Here is a 22,587-nt window from a genome sequence, read left to right on the forward strand (position 1 = left end):
GCTGACTATAACGCTCTGCCAGGAGCGGTGCTATTCCCATAGACAGAAATGTCCAGTACCGTGTGAGTAAATGGTAAATGGTGCATTTATATAGCACCTTTATCCAAGGCGCTTTACATAGATTGTGTATTACATTCCCATCCACACACACATTCATACACCGATTGCGGCGGAAGCCATGAAAGGTACCAACCAGCACATCGGGAGCAATTTGGGGTTCAGTGTCTTGCCCAAGGACACTTCGACGAGGAGCCGGGATTCGAACCGCCGACCCATGGATCATTGGACGACCTGCTCTGCCTCTTGAGCCACAGTCGTGAGGTACTGGACAGTAGTAAAAATAAAGAAAACCATTTCACTGCTCACAGAATCAAAGGCAGTTTGAGGGGTGCTAGCCCCTCCTATATACAGCTATAGACTAGAGATTTTTGTCCTAACACAAACATTAAATGCCATTGACAATGAATGGAGAATTCACGTCATATGTGTCTGAGCAAATCGACATGTTACGCCATGATGATGTACGATGATAAGAGCGATCAAATTGGCTATTTTCGTCCTACACAAAGATTACATTCCCATTGGCAATGAATGGAGAATTTACGTTATATGTGTTGTACGATGATGAGAGCCCCTCACTTCACACGGGTGTGATTTATAATGTTGAAAGACTATCTTTATTGGTGGGAAACATCTCAGAACCCCACCTTTTGTGTAAAATCCACTTTTTGGGCAGAAAATAAAATGTGTCCGCCAGTCGGAAATTGTTTTATTTACTCAACTTTGTTCTCTACAGATCTGGCCAATGGTAATTTATATTGGACATTGGTTTCCCACCAAGGAGAATAGTCCTTCAACATTATAAAACTGCATTTGTTTATAGAAATAGTTTTGTTTATTTTGACTAAAGTCACATGGTAGTGGAAGTTTCTGTCTATGGGAATAGCACCGCTCCTGGCAGAGCATTAGAGTGAACTTGCTAACGCTCTGGACCAGAGCTATGCCCACCATATGCCCAGTATTGAACACGCACAGAGCTATAGCCATCCACGGACATAGTGCTTAATTGTAGGCATCCCACACTACCACCGTTAAACACCAATACAAAAAACAAAACAAAAAAGTGGTGATCTCGTAGTGTCAACAACAAGTCAAGGTGGTGTCACCCATTTTTGGCACAGTCTCGTCCCCCCCTGCAGTCCGTCCCCCGCCATCCAAGGAGAGACAGATGGGGGAGAGGTGAGACACTCGGAGAAAAGCGAAGTCTCTCATCTGCCACCTGCATGGTTCAATGTCCCACACTGGTTGTGATGGCATAGCATGACATGAGCACAGAATGAAAAAATATAAACGAAAAAAGGTTTGTCCTCACCTGGTGTCACTTTTAATTTTTTATTTGTATTTCACGACTCCCCGGAAACAATGCAGTCCACTAGAGCACATTATGCCAGTCCGGTTGGCATTGCGTTATGCCAGTACGTTTGGCACGTAATTGGCTTATTTCCAGTTTGGCCAGAGTTCACAGACACACCATGCCAATGTGGGATTTATTTTCCTTAACAACTTTTTTTATTTCCATGGCTGAGAATCTGCTTGTCATCCTCGTTAGTACTGTGGTCAGATACAGTGTAAGACCAGATCAACAGATCCCGGATTAAAAACAAAAATGTTTACATCTATCCAGAACTAGGACAGCCTGGTCCGTGTGCTGACTGACCACCACCATTCATAGTCATCCTTAAATTAGTTTTTTTACTACATCCCCCAAACAAGTAATTACAACACGGCTCCTTGTAGCATTGTAATCCTGTCTACATTAAAGTCTGTGTTCGGGTCTCCTGCTCTGATAGCAAGAGTGACAGTCATCTGCTTTGCCTGCCTCTGTCTGTCTGAACGACTCTTATTGCCTCATAAAGCAATTCTGATGTCCTAGAAGTCTTATTTGATGGCGATCTGGCTGGAACTATGTGGGGGGTGCGCTGGCTCAGGGAACACAGACTATATTTGTGTGGAGAGAGGAGAGAGGGCAATAGGAGGGATGGAGAAGAGTCGATCGGGGTCCTCGTCTGATCAAACCAGTTAAATCCGAGGCAAGCCGCGCCGATAATCCATTTGGCGCATTCCACCAGGTAGGGCAGCCGGCGTGCTGTCATAGCTTTCCATAAAAAAACACAGGTGACATTTACCTTCCTGCTGACATTGTCTGGCCCTTCCCCTGTGTGGTGCAGCCTGGTGTTGTATCCACGCTGCGCTGTCTTTCCAGCACAAGGTCAATGGACCCACTCATCCAACAACATAACTCACATGGCAGCATCATCGCTGTACGTGTGCACGTTTGTGTATAAGGGGTGCGTATACATACATACAGTATCTATATTGAATTAGCCAATGAACGTGGGTCGTTATTGGTGTGCCAAGGTCGCATGCACGCCTTTACTTTTGAAGCCTGCAAATTAAACACGCTACGGATATGATATGTGCCATGTGATGATGAATGTACGCATTCCATTACTGGTTGTGGCGGGCGCGAGGCTCGAAGCGTGTAAACATCAAACAAGCGAGCAGTAATGCATGCCACAAACGACAGCACAGCTGCAGTCGTTCAGCACGGCTGCAGCTCGTCTGTCTGTAAGTCACGACACAGCTCCGTGTGTGTGCACGTGTCCGACTGTGCGTTTGATAGCGCTGCGTGCCAACAACAGCTCTGCTGTGCTGGTTACGTCTAGCGAGGTGGAAAATGTGCTTCAGGGGCATAATGAGCTGTAAAGTATGCAGCTAAAATGAAACTGATTTACGGTAGGTCTCTGCAAAAAAGAAAACATGTTCCGAACTAGTCACAAGTGATGTGGTCCCTTTTAATTCATAACCTGACATGATATTCCCAGTCATCCTCATGTCTTTGTTTGACTTCATATGTATTTAACCTTTGTTTTAATTAATCATATCCTTTGTGCTGTGTGTATATGCTAGGATTTATCCGAGGCTGGCTGGTGAAGATGATAACAGCAGGACAGTTTGCTACACGAGATGAAGTCAGGTCACCTTGACCGGCTGGATTGGTCAAGCGACCAGTGGCTGCTGTCGTTATCCAGGCAAACAGATTGAGAGGAAGAGTGTGGCGGAGAAAGAAAAAAAGACAGTGTGCGCGCGTGTATGTGTGTGTGGGGGGGGACGGGGGGACGGGGTCATGACACAATATGAAAACAAAGGCTGTGCCAAGTGCTGGTTGTTGGGGGAAGGGTGGGTGTGGGGTTGATAAAGTACAGCATGACGCCGAGAGAGGATGTCCCATGTTCCATTCATCACCACCTCCGTTCATTCTCTCCCTCCCTCCATCCATTCATGGCCTGTATGTGCTACACCACAGTATTCCTCTGTCTGTAGGGAGGGGGTGGCAGCACATTGCCCGGCTTGAGCGCGAACTCGGACAGGTACTCCTGGTTCTCGGCCACGGCGGGTCGGATGCGTCCGTTCTGCCGGTAGAAGAAGCGCGTGCTGCAGTCCTGCAGGTACTCAGGGTTGTGCAGCGCCGACGCGGAGCTCTTGGGCGGCAGACTGTGCTGCCAGTACTCGGGATTGTCAAATGTGGCCTTCTTGCCTTTCTTGTCCGGCATGATGGTGCCCCCGGTGATGCCCGAGTGCATGGTGTGGCCCCCCGAGTGGCCCGGGTGGAGGGTGTGTGACGGATACGCGAGGTGGGCCGCCGGGTGCCCGGGGGGAGGCAGGACGTACCCGGAGGAGGAGAGGGTGGCCGCCTGGGACCCGGTCGGCTTGGCGCCCGAGGAGGGCCCGGCGGCCAATATGGCGACGCCCCCGACCGACCCGAGTACATTATTCTCTCCGGGGTTGTGGAAGGTGTTGAGGTACAGCGGCTCGTTGACATACTCGTCCTCCAGCCTGGCAGGCTGGCTGCCGGGGGCACCGGCCGCAAGGAGGACGCCATGGTGGTAGCCCGAGCCGTCAGTCACCGTGTGGGCGTCGCCGTTCCTGCGACGCGTAACGAAGGGGTTCTCCTCCACAGGGTTGAGATAGTCTGAGGAGGGAGATGTGGGGGTGTGGGATTGTGAGGAGTGGGGTTGGGTTGGGAGGGTGGGTGGGTAGGTAGGTAGGTAGGTATAGGTGAGACACGCAGGAAGGAGAGAAAGAGATAAGCACGATAAGTAACAGCTTTCCGTCTGGTGAATGAAGTGATTGTGACCTTTGTGTCTCTCTCTCTCAGTCGGGTGGAGATGTCGGGACAATGGAGATGTAATGAGTCAGAGAGGAGGAGGATGGTTGGTGTCCACCTCGTGGACTACACGGGGTTAAGTTAAGACACTGAAATAACTTGGACCTGATCGGTGTTTCAGTATGAAACAAATCAATGAAAAAGAAAAAAGAAAAATGCAATTACTCTCTTCTGATTCGATATGACTGCCTCCCTCCATGGAAAGCATCCGGTCCATGTAGACATAATGGAGATGATGAACATGATGTACAGAAAGTAATCTAATTCCAATTTAGCTCAGATTTACCAAATTTGTAGCCCCGCTAGCGAGAACACAGGGCTCTGATGGTGGCAATGTCGGTCGGTCGGGTTCAAAACCGCTCTGGTTCCTGCTGGGTGCAAAGGAGCAACACGGCCTCTAGGGGCCACTAGCGGGGCTTTTAGACTCTAGTCTTGTTTGATCATTATCGTCATAAAACACGGGGCTCGCTGGTCTACCTGTGCTGCCTTTTTCCCTCATAGCGGTGATGTATCCGTCCCGATCCTGCTCTCCTCTTGACAAAAGGCCGGTGGGGTCTGCACTGTAGCGCTGTCCGTTGCTGTCCTCCCCTGCAGCCCGACAATGGAGAAAGAAGGGGAGTGGAGTGCGGAAGGAAAGAAAGGAGAGGAGAGGAAAAGGAGACGATAAGTGAGGAATGAAGGAATGAAGCAAAGAGAGAACATTTCAATTTACTCTACAGCCTATAGCAGCCTATAGTTTACAAACTACACAATCCACTATATCACACTCCCTGAGCAAAATGGTAAATGGTGCATTTATATAGCGCCTTTATCCAAGGCGCTTTACATAGATTGTCACCGCCGCCCCTAGCAAGACACTTAACCCCTAACTGCTCCCCCCCTCCGCACTCCTCTGTGGGCAGTAGGAAAACTGAGAAGTTCTCGGCCTGTGCAATTTGAGGTATAAAAGAAATAAGGTATAAAAGAAATAAGAACGAAACAAATCTGACCACTTAACACGGTAGCCTATAGAACATGTACTGTAAGTGGTAAAGAAAATGTACCCGCCTGTGTTTTTTATTTCGTTTTATTCTTTTACGAATCAAACCCTAGGGATTTCAGTACCTTGTCCAGCTGCACCGTGGGGACCTGGCCGTGGAGAGGCCTTCTTCCTCAGCGTCCCATTACAGCGAGGGTCCTCCTGGGAATTGCTGGGTGCCATGCTCTGCCCTGCGGTGGCCGGGTGGTCCTGGGTGGGCAGGCAGCCCCCTGCCACGGCCGACACAGACACCACCCTGGGCAGGGTGGCTAGCATGTCCTCCATGCTAAAGCTAGCGTCCTGGTAGCTAAACTGATTCTACAGGATGGAGGGAAAATAGGGAATTATAGGCTCTGATGATACTAATGAAGGCTCGAACCTGATCCATTCTGGTCAAACAAAGTCAGGGTGATGCTATTGGGCATGTTGGCTCACTGGAAATACTCTGCTAAACCAGTGGGTGTCAATTCTCAAAGTGTCCTTGAGTGGACTAATGGAACCAAGTGGACCCTTACGGGCAGGGACGAATAGTTTTCATAATCCTCATGGGGGCTCCTCACACACATACCTACCTGGCAGGTTAAGCACCCAGATTAGCATTTCAATGCATGATCTGCATGTGTACAAGGGACAGGCAACGCGGTCCACCCCCCACCACCCCCCGCCCCGGACAGTGAGGAAAACAGACGTGTTAAGGTGCCAGACTTGGATGGTTAGTGCGGCGCGATTGTATACACAGTCAATGCAAGACGAGAATTGCGAGAACGGACGCGACCTGATGCGGCACAAACGGGACGAACCGAGGCAAATATATATTCAGATCCAATTCCTCATGGGGGCCGAGATCCCTGGTCCAATTCCTCATGGGGGCCCTGGCCCCCCGGCCCCCATAGACTCTACGTCACTGCTTACGGGTCCATTTGGTTCCATCTCAGAGTTATGGGGGTCCTTGAAATTAAAACGTTTGAGAACCACTGTACACACAATAAGACAAAGCCTTATTAGTATCATCGGTACGGAAGTAGGAAGAGTTATTCTGTGTGCATAGAGCCCATTGGCTATTTCCGCTGTTCGTCATATGAATAAAGGGACATTTCACCGCTGGACGAAACTCCAGTCACTCAATGTTAATAGTATTTGTAGTAGATAACAGTAGCACGATTTGAAATTTGCACACTATTGCACGAAAAATAATGAAGTCTGCGTGTTTGACTAGGGTTTACTGAGACAACATGTAGTCCAGGAAGGAAGTGAGACCAGTGTCTATGATATCACAGGCACTTTGAAAAACTAATATATCTAAAACCACCACATTTTACACATATGAGCGTCGTGCCTGTCACAGACATGCGCAAAGCAAGTTTAGTCAGGAAAATCAGGAAAAGTGCAGTTGCCGGCGGCCGTTCATTCACATGATTCACTCATCCAATCACACACTCATTCCAGCTTCATACCGGCTATTTAAACTGGAAGTTTGCACTGCTCATCCTGCTTGCTTGCTGCTGCTCACTGATTCTGCTGCGCTGCTGTTTGCTAAACTTTTGCTGCTCACCCTCCTCCACCCCAGCTACCACCTGTCGTTTTGGATCTTCTGCTTAGGTACCTACAGTATGCATTGGGACTGATGCACTTGATCATAGTACCTAAAAAGCAGATCCAATTCATCGTCAAACCATAATAAATATATTGCTCATTTTATATTCAATAAATATATATTCCATCCACGCATGAGTTGTCCTGACTGAAATAAAAACCTCAGGAAAGTGTTCTAAATCTTCTAAACGTCATTAACATGTTTGTTTTTTTGCAAAGGGGTGAAGTGGCCCCTTGAGTATGAGACGTATTTTCAAGTGTCTGCATTCTTGCCTTGACAATCCTTTCTTTCAGCTGAAGAGCATTTTTGTCAGACGACATGGTCAGTCAAACAAGTAGCCGTTACGGGCATGGTGTCTCCTATAGCTTCTTATCTCAGAAGTATTCAGGAGTCTCCAGAATACAAACTGTTCCCCTCTGCCCTGTAACTCCATCCATTAACTTCATAAAACTGGCATCCAAAAATAGGCGATCTACAAGCTCACAAAAAATGCGTCTCACAACAGTTTTTGGCGAATGGGCCTCCCAGAATAGGGATGCTGGCGTTCAAATGGTTAAGGAAAAGAAAAGGGGAAAAAAATTAAGCTTACAGTATATCAGCTTTATTATGGAGTGCAATTGTGGAGGAGTATAGTCATGTGTAAATATTACATTGTGTACAGTAATTGACTCCATTACAAATGTCTACATGATTTATGTGTTCATCTGAGCGTAATTAGACCAATTAAAACAAAATGTACCCTTAATGGGAAAGTCTGGGGAAAAAAATTGAAGAATTGATGCATTTTGAAATATTATGCAAATAAATAATTTTTCATTTCTGGGAAGAGGGCTCTTAGTTATTGTTTTGCATTTATTAATGTCTACCAAGCAAACTGGAAATTAATTAAACGGAGCCAGGGAAGGAATCATTGAATCTCATTGGGGGGGGGGGGTGTAATACAAAAAGAACCAGGAATTAAAGTTATCAGTTGTCATGAATGATTGTTTTAAGATTGGAGCATTTGAAGTGGTTAAACTAGAATAACTCACGGGGACTGGGGGACCCCTTGTGGGGGACCCCTTGTTCCAGTGAGTCCTCAGCAAAACAAGGAACGGTTTCAATACTTTAACCTAACTTTATATACAGCTATATGCGAAACACGATGTGACACGTTGATGTTGTGAGCTTGTACTGTAGATCTTTGAATTAATGTTGATGAATGTTGACAAATCTCTTATGGGGGTCCTTCCCTGGCACTAAATCCTATGGGTCCGCTTGTCATCAATTCATCAATTTGGGAGTGCTCCCTTGACATGAAAATCAATGGTTTAACAGGTTTACTGGCTGTGTGGTCAAATGAGTGACCAGAAGAAGCCTTTGAGTTGGTGAGGTAGGGCTGGACGATCAATAGAGATTTGAAATCAATACAGTGCCCTCATACTTGTCAAACTACTTCTCCAAAGTGAGTGACGCCCCCCACATCCACAACACTAGCGGGAGCGACCATGATCTGGTACCACCCAAATTTAGAACAAACATGGACATGTTCTCGTTCTACTGCTCTGTCACCAACATGTGGAATGTCCTGTCACCATCCATTAAAGTATGTGAAACACTGGTTTCTTTCTAAATGGGCCTGAAAAAACATCTATCAAGAGAACACAAGGGGATGTAAATGCATTCCCCCATCCATCGCTTGTACATACTGTAGTGTTTAATTTGTTGATGACATGTATTATTGTGTAATTATGTGTGTGCTATGTTGATGAATTAAATACATAGGACCATTATGGAAACAAGTCTCAACGGACATTTTTGTGTTATCCTTTTTGCCTTAATGTCTTTACTGTACAACATGCTTTGTACATTTCTTCAATCAATCAATGAATATCACAGTTATTTCAATATTTTTGACATGATTACAAAAGTGAAAGTGAAAACAGCAGATATACAAGCTCCCATTGAATTAAAAAAAAGCAATTAGCGCTGTCTCTGAGCGGAAGGTGACAAACACAGGGGAAAGACAGTTTTAGAAAGACAGTAATTTTTGTTTTTTCATGTCATATGGAAGCAGGGAATCATAGCTTAAAATGTACATATTGGTTGTTCAGTTTGACCCACCAGTTTTGGAGATATGGTTTATAGAGTCTTGCAGAAAACAGCGAATTAAGAAAACAGGCTTGAAAGGTTCACTTCTGTGGCCTCTAGCATTACACCTACCTACATGTTTAAGCATTTATTTCATATTTACATGTCAATTTCAGCTCTGACATTTTTTTGAGACATGCTCTAGTTTGTGAAGGCTGCACAATGGCAGCTCCTCAGTCGACTCTGGTCATTTATGTTGAGAATGAACACCCTCATTATCTTCATACAAAACCCATACCTCATTAAAGAACATCCACGTTCTCAGAATGAACACTTCTCTGTTAATGGGCCCAGCTTGCAGACATGTTAAAGCCACTGTGGCAGTTCTCCTGCTGCTACTACTGAAAAAATGGAGACCAATTTCAGGGCAACAAATGGAGGGCACTGAGATGCAAAGTAAAGCTAATAAATTACTATGTGCTCCGGAGCTGACGGACACAAAACTTGGAGCTGGTCCCGGCATTATGAATAGTTGGAACAACAAGTAATGCCAGGGGATATACATACATTGTATCTCATACTGTAAGAGAAATGCATTTGACGTTTAAATTTAAGTTACTTGAGTACCCATCACAATAAATCAAACATGCCTCGGGCAGGGGACTGTGAAAAATGTGTTTTGAGACTGCTACCTATTATAGGGAAAACCTGTTGACAGCCAAATGTTACAATTTCCCTTCTGGCTCCCCATTGCAGTTAGACCTGCAGACTCACTCCTAATCTGAAGCGTAATCTGAAGACTCACCTCTTCAGACTCCACTTTATCCCATAGCACTTGCCCTAGCCTTGACGACTTTGCAGGCGTATGCAAAGGTTAAAATGTAGATAGCATATTATTTAGACAGATGGCAGGTTCATTTGTTGACCTGGCATTATATAGTTTGTAGAGTTTCTATGTGTTTCAATGTGTCCGCGTGTGCGTGTGTGCGTGTGTGGGGGCGTGTGCGCGTACCCTGTTGGAGTCCATGCGCGTGCGTGGCGTGTAGGCCAGCGGCGGCACGTTGAAGCCGTGCGGCACAAGGTACTCGTCAGCGTCCATCAGGTCGTCCAGCTCCTCCTCGTCCAGCAGGCTCTGGAAGAACTTACTGTCGCTGGGGCTGGGCAGCTTCATACGGTCATCACCCTAACAGAACACAATAAGGTCATCACCCTGATGACACAACCATAAAGGTGGTTGCACACTTGACGCGTTTTTCGGAAAACCGATGGAGAAACGCTGCTAAAAATCTGAAAAACGCGCTCTGTGTGCAGGGACGCCCCATTGCCCCCGCCGGCGGGGGCAGCTGGGCACCTCATGAACAGCGGTCAGCGGGTAAATGGAGACCCAATTGGTCTCCGGTTCCAACTCCGATGTTTTTGATTTTCCCCCATGGACCCCCCTGGGGTTTAAGAGGTTAAGGTTGATCCCTGACAGAACTTATACTGTCGCTGGGGCTGGGCAGCTTCAGGCGGTCATTACCCTGGCAACAAAACAACCACCACAAGAACTGCTCAAAACAATGGAACTTTCCAATAATCCGGGGGTTGAAACGGTTCCGTTCTTTTTTCCCCGTCAGGTTCAGAATCCTAAAAGTTGGTTCGGAAGTGGAACCAAACATTTTATTCTTGCCCTGAACTGGGAACCAAAGTGGGCGTGTCACTATTCTACAGGTTGGAAGATGCAGACGTGCTATATTAAACAATGGCAAAAGCAAGCGGAAATAAGGCAACTGGGGGGAAGCACCATGGTTCCAAGAATCCAGAACGGAACCAGTACTAGAACCAAACCAAACCACTGTTCTTGATCAGGGACTGTAGTCCACTGTTTCTCAAACAGTGGGTCATCGAGGTTAATGCAGGTGTTAAAGGTGATGAGGATAGACCCACCTGGATGACAAGGTATCGCTGGGGATCACGTGCCATCCGACAGAACTCCGAGGCCAGCTCCTTGAACTTTGGCCTGCTGTCTGCATCGATCATCCAGCCTAGAGGAAGGAGAGGAGATCAGCTGTTCTCAATACAGTGCAAGTAGTAAATTCAACTAATCAATTGAATCATAAAATAACTGATAATAAATGTAAATGAAAATAGTAGACATATTGTACAAATATTTGTACATAATTCTAGCTGTACTATGAAATGGGCCTAATTGGTTACATTGGGTCGATTATAAACAAATATATATGCTTCTCATGAACCTAGGGAGATATATGTTTTACATACAATATGAATATTATGCCACTAGTTACTTTTAAACGCCTATAACAGTAAGAAAAACAGTAAAATCCCCCTCGCTTCTCCATTATTTGATTAATCAAAATGGTAATCGATAGAATATTCTCTAAGAAAAGAAACAATAGTTGCAGCCCTTCTACAGCCCTAAGGCTCATCCCGCCCAATAAATTGACATCTAATCTGCTTCAACAGCTTGAGTAGAACTTCTACAACGCTGCTTTTATGACTATCCTAATATAAACACAGCTGGAGACTTTATAAATGTTTAATTTCCTTTGGTTTAATTAGTGCATTTTCCCCCTATAAAGATAAACACAGTTTCATTATCAGTGGCCATATGCAGCAGTGTTCACTCCTGCCAACATTTACACACACACCCGCACACCCGTACACCCACACACACACACACACACACACACACACACACACCCACACACACACACGGCCACAGTGCCAAAGTAATCGCATGTGTTCTCGCTCCACGGTGAAAGCCATTTGGCACGTACCAGGTAAGAAAGAAACAAAGAGAGAATAATATTACAGTAATACATGTCATTAACAAATTAGAAAACACGATGTACAAAGGAGAAGAGGGAAAAAAGTGAACGACACCTCCTTTTGACGGGAATTCGATTTACTTTGACCTCCACCTGTGGTCTCCTCCCAACACAGAAAGAAACCATGCAGTGATATCCTTTTAACAGGTCAGGCCACATGTTGGTGGCAGAGCAGTAGAATGCAGTGGTGCAAAGTAACTAAGAACATTTACTTACTGTATTGTACTTTTTACAATTACAATTTTGAGGTATTTCTACTTTAATTAAGTATTTTCATTTTCCAATACATTTACTCCACTACATCTCAGAGGCAAATATTGTACTTTTACTCCACTATACGTTTATTTGAAAACTTTAGTTACTAGTTATTTTGTAGATTTTAAATATTATTACAAAACATACATTAACCACTTCAGTCCTGTACTGTTTAGGCCATTTTAAAATAGCCGATCTTCAAGCTCACAATGCATCGCTAGCTTGTAGATCTGCTATTTTCAAAAGATTTGTATACATTTGAAAACTTGCGAAATTGGACATTCTGCATAATGAGTACTTTTAGGTTTGGTAAGTACATTTTGATACCAATACCTTTGACTTTTACTCAAGTAAATGTTGAATTCCGGACTTTTACTTGTAACAAAGTAGTTCTACATTGCAGCATATATACTTTTTTACTTAAGTAAAACATGCGAGTACTTTTTACACCACTGGTAGAATGAGAATCCTCCCATGTTTGTTCAGATCAGTGTATTCTGTATCTGTCTGTGTATTCGTATGTCTTTGAGGCTGTGTGTGTGCGTGCGTGCGTGCGTGCGTGCGTGCGTGCGTGCGTGCGTGCGTGCGTGCGTGCGTGCGTGCGTGCGTGCGTGCGTGCGTGCGTGCGTGCGTGCGTGCGTGCGCTGTCAGAGGGATGGCATGTGTTCAAGCCTATAGCAGCAATGCCCAGGCACACATAACAGAGCCAGTACACAGAGATGTCAGCAGGTGTGTCTGCATTAGTACTCAAATACTGTAATCAAGTACTAATATGATATTAAAGGTACATTCAGTGATTTCGCTTAATTCAACTATCACTTATTTTTTCTTATTTTTTGGATAATCCTCCCTACTATAAAGTGTGCTGACCATATAGGGAGTTCCTCCCTGTCCCCAGTGAGCCCCTGGGGTCCAAAAACCCTAGTTTCGGTTTGGGCTTTGGGTGGCAAAGCTTTCATCCAATCAGGATGAGAGGTGCCTTCCTCCAATCATGATCGAGTGTGGCTGGCATTGGTGCGCGTGCTGTTGGTCTGTTGTACTTCCCCCACTGTAGAGCGTGTGCATGTGCACATCTTGTTACCGGGTGGACCGTTTTTTTTCCAAATCACCCAAATCACTGAATGCTCGTTTAAGGTACTTTTTATTTCTTGATACTTTATAATTCTACCTTTTTACTTCACTACAACTAGTTACTTAGCAAATTTAGATTATGTTTAATCACATTATTATGATTAAGCGGTCCAAGTCGTAGCCAAATCGGGTCCAGCTTACTAGAGGGTTGAAGTGGTTAAGTAAAGAATCTGAATACTTCTTCTACAGAGATGGCCGTCACTCTGAGATGGGTAGACAGAGGTGGCCGTATATATGGCCAGTCTCTCTGAGATGGGTTAGACAGAGCCAGGGCAGCCCGGGCAGCCTTGGCACCGTGCCCCTACTTTGGCACCGCCAGCCAGGGGCCACGGGGCCACCTGTGACCTCAGTGCCCGACAGCAGGGTGGCGCTGGCAGCAGCCGGCCAACGCAGTGTGCGGTGAGCCGAGGTCACGCTAAGCCACGGATAACCAGTGAAATGGAGATGCCTAAGTAACTAGCCTGCTGCTCTTTGCTACTACAGTATTGTATTTGTTTTTGTTTTGTTTATTTAAATGGTTTTAATTCAGAACAGAACCCCACGGGATCAATACAGGTCTGTCTATCTAGGACAGTGAAAATGGAAGGAATATGTGACATGAAACACAGGGCCTGGGCTGTGTTGCCCGATTTATACTATAGAGGGTATGCGCATGCTTAAAGTGAATGGCACATCGAGTGGCAAATCGAGTGGCAAAGCAACCGGCAAAGTGAGTTTAACATTGTTTAATGTTGTTTAATACAATCAAATAGGACTTTTCTGTTTGGATGTACAGTATGGGCTGTCAAGGCCAGAAAGTAGTTTTTGCCACTCAGTAGGCGTTCCTGCATAACTTCTGGGTTTGATGATGATGTCACGCGCATACCCTCTATAGGAAAATAGCTGATCTATTACCATTTACCAATATTTACAAGCGGCTTTACAGGGGGAAAAAAAGCCTAAAGTCGCTTATAATAAGCAACTGGGATGCAAATAGTGCATACGGTAGGTGTCATATAGTGCATATAGTGCATACGGTAGGTGTCATTTCAGGTAAAACAAAGCAAAAGGAACCACTTAAGCCCTATATTTCAAATAGCTGCTTAAAGCACAGAACTACAAATACAAATGCAAAGTGGCTAAGCAACAAAATAAGGAAATGGATAACTTATTGTGCAGTGATTTTAACATGGTAATTAATTTAGCATAACACAATCTTATTATGCTAGTAATAGTTCCAAGATGCACCCTATTATGCCACAAATCCACAGAAATAAGGCCATAATGAGGGCCACAAACTGGCACAGGTGTGTGTGTGTGTGTGTGTGTGTGTGTGTGTGTGTGTGTGTGTGTGTGTGTGTGTGTGTGTGTGTGTGTGTGTGTGTGTGTGTGTGTGTGTGTGTGTGTGTGTGTGTGTGTGTGACTGCTTAGCTGGAAGCACAGCCATATTATGATAGGTGTGTGTTTGGCAAGTGCCAAAGGCAACACATTAAGATAATTATTTTAATTGGACCCATTCATTAATTTGATTGGAGTGGGTAGACTATGTATTCTCTAATAGTTCTCTAAAAGTTCTAGATTACTTTTAGAGTAGTAATCAAATCAACCCTCACCCTCTAGCACATGTATCTTTTTTAATTAGGTTACTGCACCTCAACATGCTCTTGAGGAAAATGGATTCAAAATTGACAGCTGTCAGAAAACTTTACTGTTATCAATTCCCTTAATTGTTCTTACTTTACAAATTAAATATCCTTATCAAACAACCCAGGCGAAAGCAGCAGAGAAAATGTTGTCAGTTTCTTATGTTATACGAAATTGATTGTATGTGCATGGTGCATTTTAGGTGTAGAGCCTTTATCCACGATGCTTTACAATGTGCATTACAGTCACCACAATGTGCATTCATGTACTATATATACTTGAGAATATATACTTTATCCACCACTGCTATATATACAGCACAACATATACGGATAATGTTTTTTTCTGGTCCAGAAGAACTCAGAACAACCCTGTTCTCTATACTGCCTCCCCCTGGTCAGACTGATGGAGGGGAAAGGAACTGGTTGGAATAACCTTCCACGTGTTACGTCCAACCGGGGGAAACTCCCCCCTGGATGCATAGAAGGAAGAGTCTAGCGCCCAGTATTACAATAGATTTTGCAATATTGTGGGATATTTTTTCTTATTTTTTAAATAAGAGCTCAAAACACCTACATTTGACCATGACCATGTAGACGTCGATGGTGGAGATGGGAGGTTGGGGCAGGCGCTCTCCTTTCTCCAGCAGATCTGGGATGTCCCGCGTGGGGATCCCGTCGTACGGCTTCCCCCCGAAGGTCATCAACTCCCAGATGGTCACCCCTTAGGAGGCAGGCAGGGGGAGGGAGAAACAATAAAGAACAATCATATGCAGTGTTGATTTCGACAGACAATTTTGATTTTAGGTTTAGTCACATTTTAGTCACCTGGAATGTTTTAGTTTTAGTCTAGTTTTAGTCGACTAAATATCATAAGATTTTAGCCGACTAAATCTACAGTTGATTTAGTCGACTAAAATTTATTTTGGCTGTGGCCTTGATGCCGTCGTAATGGCTGATTTTAAGTTTGCTGAAAATAGCAGATCTACAAGCTCACAACGTGTGCTTGCTGTGAGCTTGTAGAACTGCTATTTTCAGCATGCAACCAAGTGTAAAATGACTTGTGTCTTTTACTTAGGCCTACTGGATCTCTTGTCCACTAGTCCCTTCCTGACATTTTAGTCTAGTTTTTATTTTCTTATAGTTTTAGTCATCATAGCTTTGTTTTCATTTAGTTTCCATTTAGTTCTCATCAGATAATATGAAAGGAAAGGTATATAATGATGGCAGTGAACAAAGTGGAAAAAAATAGATGTTTTTTTTAATTACTTTTCTCCCAAAATAGTGATTCATTGTGAATTGAATATTTTACTATTATTATTGATTATATTTGTATAAGTGATTATATTGATTAGTTTGATTCACTGTTGCAGCCCTAATTAGAGTTTCTCAAGCTTTAATTAATAATAATAATAATAATAATAGCTCAAATTTATATAGCGCTTTTCTAAATACCCAAAGCGCTTTACATAGGAACACTAAAGGAACAGACTTTAATAAGAAAAAAAAAACAAGCAAAACATAACAGATACAACCACAGTACAGGGTTAAAAAGATAAAAGGATAAACGAGGGAAGGGGGGGACATCCTATCCAGACCTCAGCTGGGGAAAGCTATCCTGAAGAGGTGGGTTTTGAGTGAAGTTTTGAATGAGAGGAGAGAGGGAGCAGCTCTGAGATGGTTGGGGAGTTCATTCCAGAGGTAATTAGGATGAAGATTGAAGAACAGTGGAGAAGACAACAAGACGAGACCATCGCTTTTCAAAGTCGTCGCTTCGTATCTGATGTTTCCCCACTTCTTTATTAGATTAGCATTGACGAACTAATGAGGAGCAAGCAGTGCAAATGCATATCATTAGCAGTGAGGGTAATAGCTCCTGGTCATAGAAGACCACTGGGCATCCGTAAAAATTAGACACGGATACTCTTAATCAAACATGTGCTATTCTCTTTGATATGACCGGTCTCACACTTTAGCTTTGAAAGTCGTTTTCTTAATGACTTTGTAAAGAGCCACTGTTGCAGAGGGGGTCTCAAAATAGCCCAAAGAAATATCCGAGTAGATTTGGAGCCTTATTATTGTTATTTGAAACGCGGCAGCAATAATAAAAGCCATATGAAACTGCTTACATTTCACTGATGAGGCTTTGGGTGCGAGATGCTCTGATATTAAAGGGATAGATCACCCATCTTACATAATTTTATATTGTTTTATCATGTTCAAAACCGGTGGAGGTATAACAACAAATATGCCTCTGCATTGTTGTGTGGACACCACACTATCACAGTTTCCCTTAGATCCTAAAAACAACAACAATTCTTCCCTCAATCGTCTGATGACCTTTTGTTCCTGTCTACTTCATTGACTATACATCTTCCTTTCATGTCTCGAAGTGGAATTAATAATTCAAAAATTCTTATTGTAATGAGAACACACAGTCACCTTTGGCCGGACTGCACGGTGGAGTTCATTCCATGGGTTTCGAAAACATTTTAGCTCAAGACTCAAAAGAGAAATGATGTTGTCTCCGTACGAAAATACATTATACAGTACAATACAAGACCCATTTCAATAATAGTGACTCACACAAGAGTGCAATGTAGATCTGCCTATTTTCACTACTTTTGAAATGTTGTGATATGGAATTATTTGTATCTTCTTTATTTCTTGAAAATCTTTAAAAAAAAAAACACTATGAAGTGAGACGCGCTCTTATCATCAAACATCATCATACATCATCACATTCCGGCCAATCACAATTGGTGTCCTCACTTTTTATCCTCAATAGATACATTGCTCAGCCAATAAAATCATCGCTATGGGGTGCTCAGCCAATCAAATCATTGCTATGGGGTGCGCAACCAATCAAATCATCGCTATGGGGTGCTCAGCCAATGAAATCATCACTATGGGGTGCTCAGACAAACAAATCATCACTATGGGGTACATACAGACACACAAAGCTGGGCATTGGAGGGGCTAGTGTCCCTCAAAAAAAGCAGGGGATATTTATTCGTCGTGACAACTGGTTTATTTCCCAGAGAGAAGAGGAAGTGTGTAGTTGTCTTACCATAGCTCCATACGTCACTCTGGTGGGTGAACTTCCTGTAGTGGATGCACTCCAACGCCATCCATTTGATGGGCATCTGTCAGGAGATACAAACAGAATAGGTACAGTTATCACCTTCCCTCCTAAACATCTACCGGGTCGCTAACAGCCATCCTAGTCTCTGGGCCTTTCACATTAGGGGCTGTGCCCGTACAGAATGCCTTCTGAGTTGAGGAGCGCTTTGGATATCCTAGTGCTCACACAGTGTGGATATCATGTCTTTATCTCAACGAGACAAAAACTGAAGACGTAAATATATGCAAATCCAACAATAACCACGTTATCAAAGCACTTAAAGGGGAATACCACTCATTTTCAACATTTTACTATGTCATTAATATACCTTAGAGCTGTCATGGACACTGGGCTCACTTACTTCCTGGACTTGTTGTCTCAGTAAGGCCCAATCCCAATCGCCTCCCTCAAGCCCTGAGCCCTGAACCCTCATTGACTTTAGTGACGTCAGCTGTAAGTGCTTGACGTACTTGTATTGAGTTGCTCACCGGGTTGGAACAGAGTGCATTCTGGGATTGGTGTTGGGCCATACGTGAACACGCTGGGCCATTCATATCATAGTGCGCGTTCACGTATGGCCCATAGTGCCATGCATAGTGCCGCTTGAAGCTGCAATACCACTTTTGACCACCATGTCCATTTCGCTTCAATGTTTCCTCTCAGTGGTCGGGCCTTGGTTAAAACTCACCCGTGGCTTCAAACATGCATGTGTGGCCGGTTAAAACTAACCTGTGGCAGGTTAATATGAACCTGTGGCTCCTGACATGCATGGCAGGTTAAAACTAACCCGTGGCAGGTTCAAACTTAAACCTAACCTCACTTCCTGTGAGGTTAGGTTTAGGGTTGTGTTTTGGGTAGGGTGTCAGACTAATGCCTGTCGGACTACGTCGGACCAAACACACGCACCCATAATCTGCATTATTAGCACAGATAGCTTAGCGGAAACAACGTAAACATGGGCTTCACAGGGTTTGGACTCTGGTCGTTAAATGACCAGGTACTTGGACATAAACTGTGAATGTGGACAGAGCCTGTAATACTCCAATAGACCAGTGGATCTCAAACGTTTTCGTGGACTCCCATCTGAAAAGGGTTTGTGCCAGGGACCCCCAGAAGAGATGATGTGTTAAAAATTGCAAATGTATTCTTAAAACGCTTAAGACTTTCAATATTTTTCAATATGTACAAGCTTGCAGCGCTGCAGAGTACATTATATCTGCTATTTGTGAATAGCCAACGTATGCAATACGGATAAGGGGGTTGAAATGTATAACACATTTAGCTGGAGACCCCCTGGAACCTTCTCAATGGTCCCTTTGGGGTACCCAGACCCCACTTTGAGAACCAATGCTCCAATAGACTGACTGTGCTGTCTGCAGCATGGCTGACTGGCCAAGCAGACAGACAGTCACCATATTGTAGTAGTGTTTTGGGGGGGCAGTGCCTTTTACACACAATGAAAGAGGAGTGACATTAGCGTTAATTAGACTACAAAGTCCTGAGGGAACAGTCAGAACATATGCAGTCCCCCACCACTCAAGAGGACACTTTCAGTGAAGTCAGCAGAAACAATATTCTGCTCTACTGATCTGGTTTATTTACTTTGGGGAAATGCTAAGCTCATAACTTAATGGAAGTGGAAAACAAATGTGTCCCTCTGGGCTCTCCATACACTGTCTTTTTCTTTTTTGTTGCTTTTAGTACTGAGAGTACTCAGTAAGTAGAAAAAACATGATGTACAAATACTCATTTGGGGGCACGGGGGCACAGTCGGTAGTGCTGTCGCCTCACAGCTAGAAGGTCCTGAGTTCAATTCCCGCTGGGGACGCTGGGGGCGTGTTCTCTCCTTTGCGTCATCAGTGCTCAAATATCGCATTTTACGCAGCGATGCACATAAAGACCGCGCGTGTGCGTGCGAGAGCGTGCACGCGAGGATTTCGGCCGGTTTTAGGTAGATAACATCGACCATTAGCCAAACTAGCCAAATGTTGCTACATTTTGATACATTAAGCCCCTGATTATAGGGAATTAAACGATTACGTAATTTACGTCAAGGGTAATGAGGGATTTTTTTGATTCATCGCGTCAATTACGTCAAGGGGGTTAAAGGTAATTTCACTCATTTCACTCATTTTCAATTAATTTGGGTACATTCTAAACTTTATAACTAAAAGGTTTTTCTCATTACACTGTCTTAAAGTGACAGCACTACATTTGGGTCTAACTTTGGTCTCAGGGTTCTCATACTTACAGTCCTTTATAACTATAGGTAACTATTACAGGATTTATATTATTATCATCATTAACCAATCCATCAGCCACAAAGTCATTTTTTGCCACTCAGTAGGCGTTCCCGCATAACATCCGGGTATGATGATGATGTCACGTGCATACAATCTATACTAATAGTTACGTATCCACCCCTGACTCTCCCTTCGATCTCTTCCCTGCGGTCCCGGCTGGAGCTTATCTCATCTAATCTCGTCAGCCCCGGCTCGTCCATCACGGTTTGTGTCAGTGTCAGCCTGGGCCTTGTATTATCCCGCCACTATTATTATCCCTCCACTTGCTTTATCCCCCCACTTAGGTTGCTGTCGGATGAAAACCTTGTATGTCCGAAAAACAAAACACTCCTTTTTGTAAATTAATATTTTGGGAAACTTTTAAAAATAGTGAAAATATCCGGGGTTTGTCTTTTGGAGACAAACCCCGGTCTTTTGACATAAGAGGTTTCTGCCTGACAGCGGCCGCTCGCATCACCGCCTCCACTTACAGTAGGTGAAGAGGCAGACAGAGACACTGCACCTATACGAGCCCACCACTATAGTGGTGGTAGGTGAAGAGGCAGACAGAGACACTGCACCTATACGAGCCCACCACTATAGTGGTGGTAGGTGAAGAGGCAGACAGAGACACTGCACCTATACGAGCCCACCACTATAGTGGTGGAAAAAGTACTGCATTTTAGAACTAGTCCTACTCCATTAAAAGTAAAAGTCCGGAATTAAATTGTACTTGAGTAAAAGTATGAAGGTATTGTCATCAAAATGTACTTAAAGTACCAAACATAAAAGTACTCATTGTGCATTATTATACAAGTTTTAAAATGTATAATAATCTTTTTTTTAGTGGCAGCGGTGGCCGAACGGTTTGCGGAGCGGTCTTGATACCGGAAGGTCGCAGAACGAACTCAGAAATGTTCTATGAGCAGGGCCTGGCTGTAAACAAGTATCTGATGCTTAGTCCAGTTACCCTGGGTAAATATAGTAACTTTGCTTTGCTTTGCTTTTTTGAAAATATCAGAAAATCTACAAAGTTACTATAGTAACTAAACTGTTCAACTTAAAATAAATGTAGTTGAGTAGAAGTACAATATTTGGATCAAAGATGTACAGTAGTGGAGTAGAAGTAAAATTATTGGAAATTGGAAATACTCAAGTAAAGTACAAATACCTCAACATTTTCAAAGTACAGTACTTAAGTAAATGTACTTAGTTGCTTTCCACCACTGCCCACCACACAGCCAACGCCCCCGTCCGTCCACCCACACTCCCCGCTCCCCCCCTGCCACCGTAATCAATAGGATTGTCCAACAAATCCAATCACTGTGTTAAAGCTGCATCCCCTTCTGCCTGCCTGGCCTGCCACTCTGCCGCACCTTTCACATCCAATACCGTCACAACCCCTGTGTGTGTGTGTGTGTGTGTGTGTGTGTGTGTGTGTGTGTGTGTGTGTGTGTGTGTGTGTGTGTGTGTGTGTGTGTGTGTGTGTGTGTGTGTGTGTGCGCGCGCGAGACTGTATTACTATACTTGTGTAGTAGAATTTTGAAAATACACATTGTGAGGGCCGCAGAAATGGTTGCTATTATGGTCAGAAAGAGAGTTTACACTTTCAAGGAAAATATGTAGGTTGGACTTACATTGAATGGCATGTTGGAGTGACAATAGAGATGACTAGTTGTGCACTGGTGTTGTGCACTATATGCATTATATTGGCATTAGGGTTATAATATGGCAAAAAAGAGGGTGCATGCGTGTGTGTGTGTGTGTGTGTGTGTGTGTGTGTGTGTGTGTGTGTGTGTGTGTGTGTGTGTGTGTGTCCATCCGTCCGCTATAATCTCCGGCACTGTTGGCCCGGCTGATGCACACACATTCCCACTAGGCAGAGGAAGAAATGCCACTTAAACATTTTCAAATCAGCCTCATGGTGGCGCTATAGCAGGCCAATTCATGTTCTTAAAAAAGTGTGGGCACCCCTGAGGCAACTGGTTTATCCAGTGTATAGCCGACTGTGTAGTCACACTCAACTCTGAATGCAAGTTTGATTCAGACCAGGTGTGTCTGCTGAAATCAACCATGACCCTCTATACATGTATTAGTAATAGCCCTATTGTTCAAAACACATGTCTTCAAAAGTCATGATTGCTGGAGGCATTGCACCAATCAACTTTGTACAACCACTCCCTACAACTTTGTCTTTGTATGCACACTTCTAAACATTATGAATACACTGAACTGTTTAAATTACTCCTACACATTTTGTCCCAACATCACAAACACTATTATCCTGGTGGAGACCTGCGGGCACTTTTTCTAGTTCCCTCTCTTTTCGTTCTTGTCTCTCTAAGACATGGTCAGCAAACAGCTTTGCCAAATTTGTTTTCTTTCTCCCCCCCTCTCTCTCTCTCATTCTTGTCTCTATAGGACATGGCCAG

At 44.0% G+C, this 22,587-nt stretch overlaps 1 protein-coding gene across 3 annotated transcripts in view; it reads right to left on the reverse strand.

The window, feature by feature from the left end:
- Window positions 1-1,145: 1,145 nt before the first annotated feature.
- The window catches only part of erbb4b (erb-b2 receptor tyrosine kinase 4b), a 451,213-nt gene continuing 429,771 nt past the window's right edge, over window positions 1,146-22,587 (reverse strand). For all 3 annotated transcript variants that reach the window (XM_079518830.1, XM_079518829.1, XM_079518831.1), the window contains exons 22-28: window positions 17,820-17,895; window positions 15,327-15,473; window positions 10,837-10,934; window positions 9,923-10,093; window positions 5,333-5,564; window positions 4,706-4,816; window positions 1,146-4,033 (exon numbers count right to left, since the gene is read on the reverse strand). In XM_079518830.1, coding sequence (XP_079374956.1) covers window positions 3,357-4,033; window positions 4,706-4,816; window positions 5,333-5,564; window positions 9,923-10,093; window positions 10,837-10,934; window positions 15,327-15,473; window positions 17,820-17,895 — 1,512 coding nt within the window. In that variant the 3' untranslated portion in view covers window positions 1,146-3,356. The remainder of the gene's footprint in view (window positions 4,034-4,705; window positions 4,817-5,332; window positions 5,565-9,922; window positions 10,094-10,836; window positions 10,935-15,326; window positions 15,474-17,819; window positions 17,896-22,587) is intronic.

Source organism: Electrona antarctica (genome assembly GCF_951216825.1).
Source record: "Electrona antarctica genome assembly, chromosome: 13".
NCBI classification, from domain to species: Eukaryota; Metazoa; Chordata; class Actinopteri; order Myctophiformes; family Myctophidae; genus Electrona; species Electrona antarctica.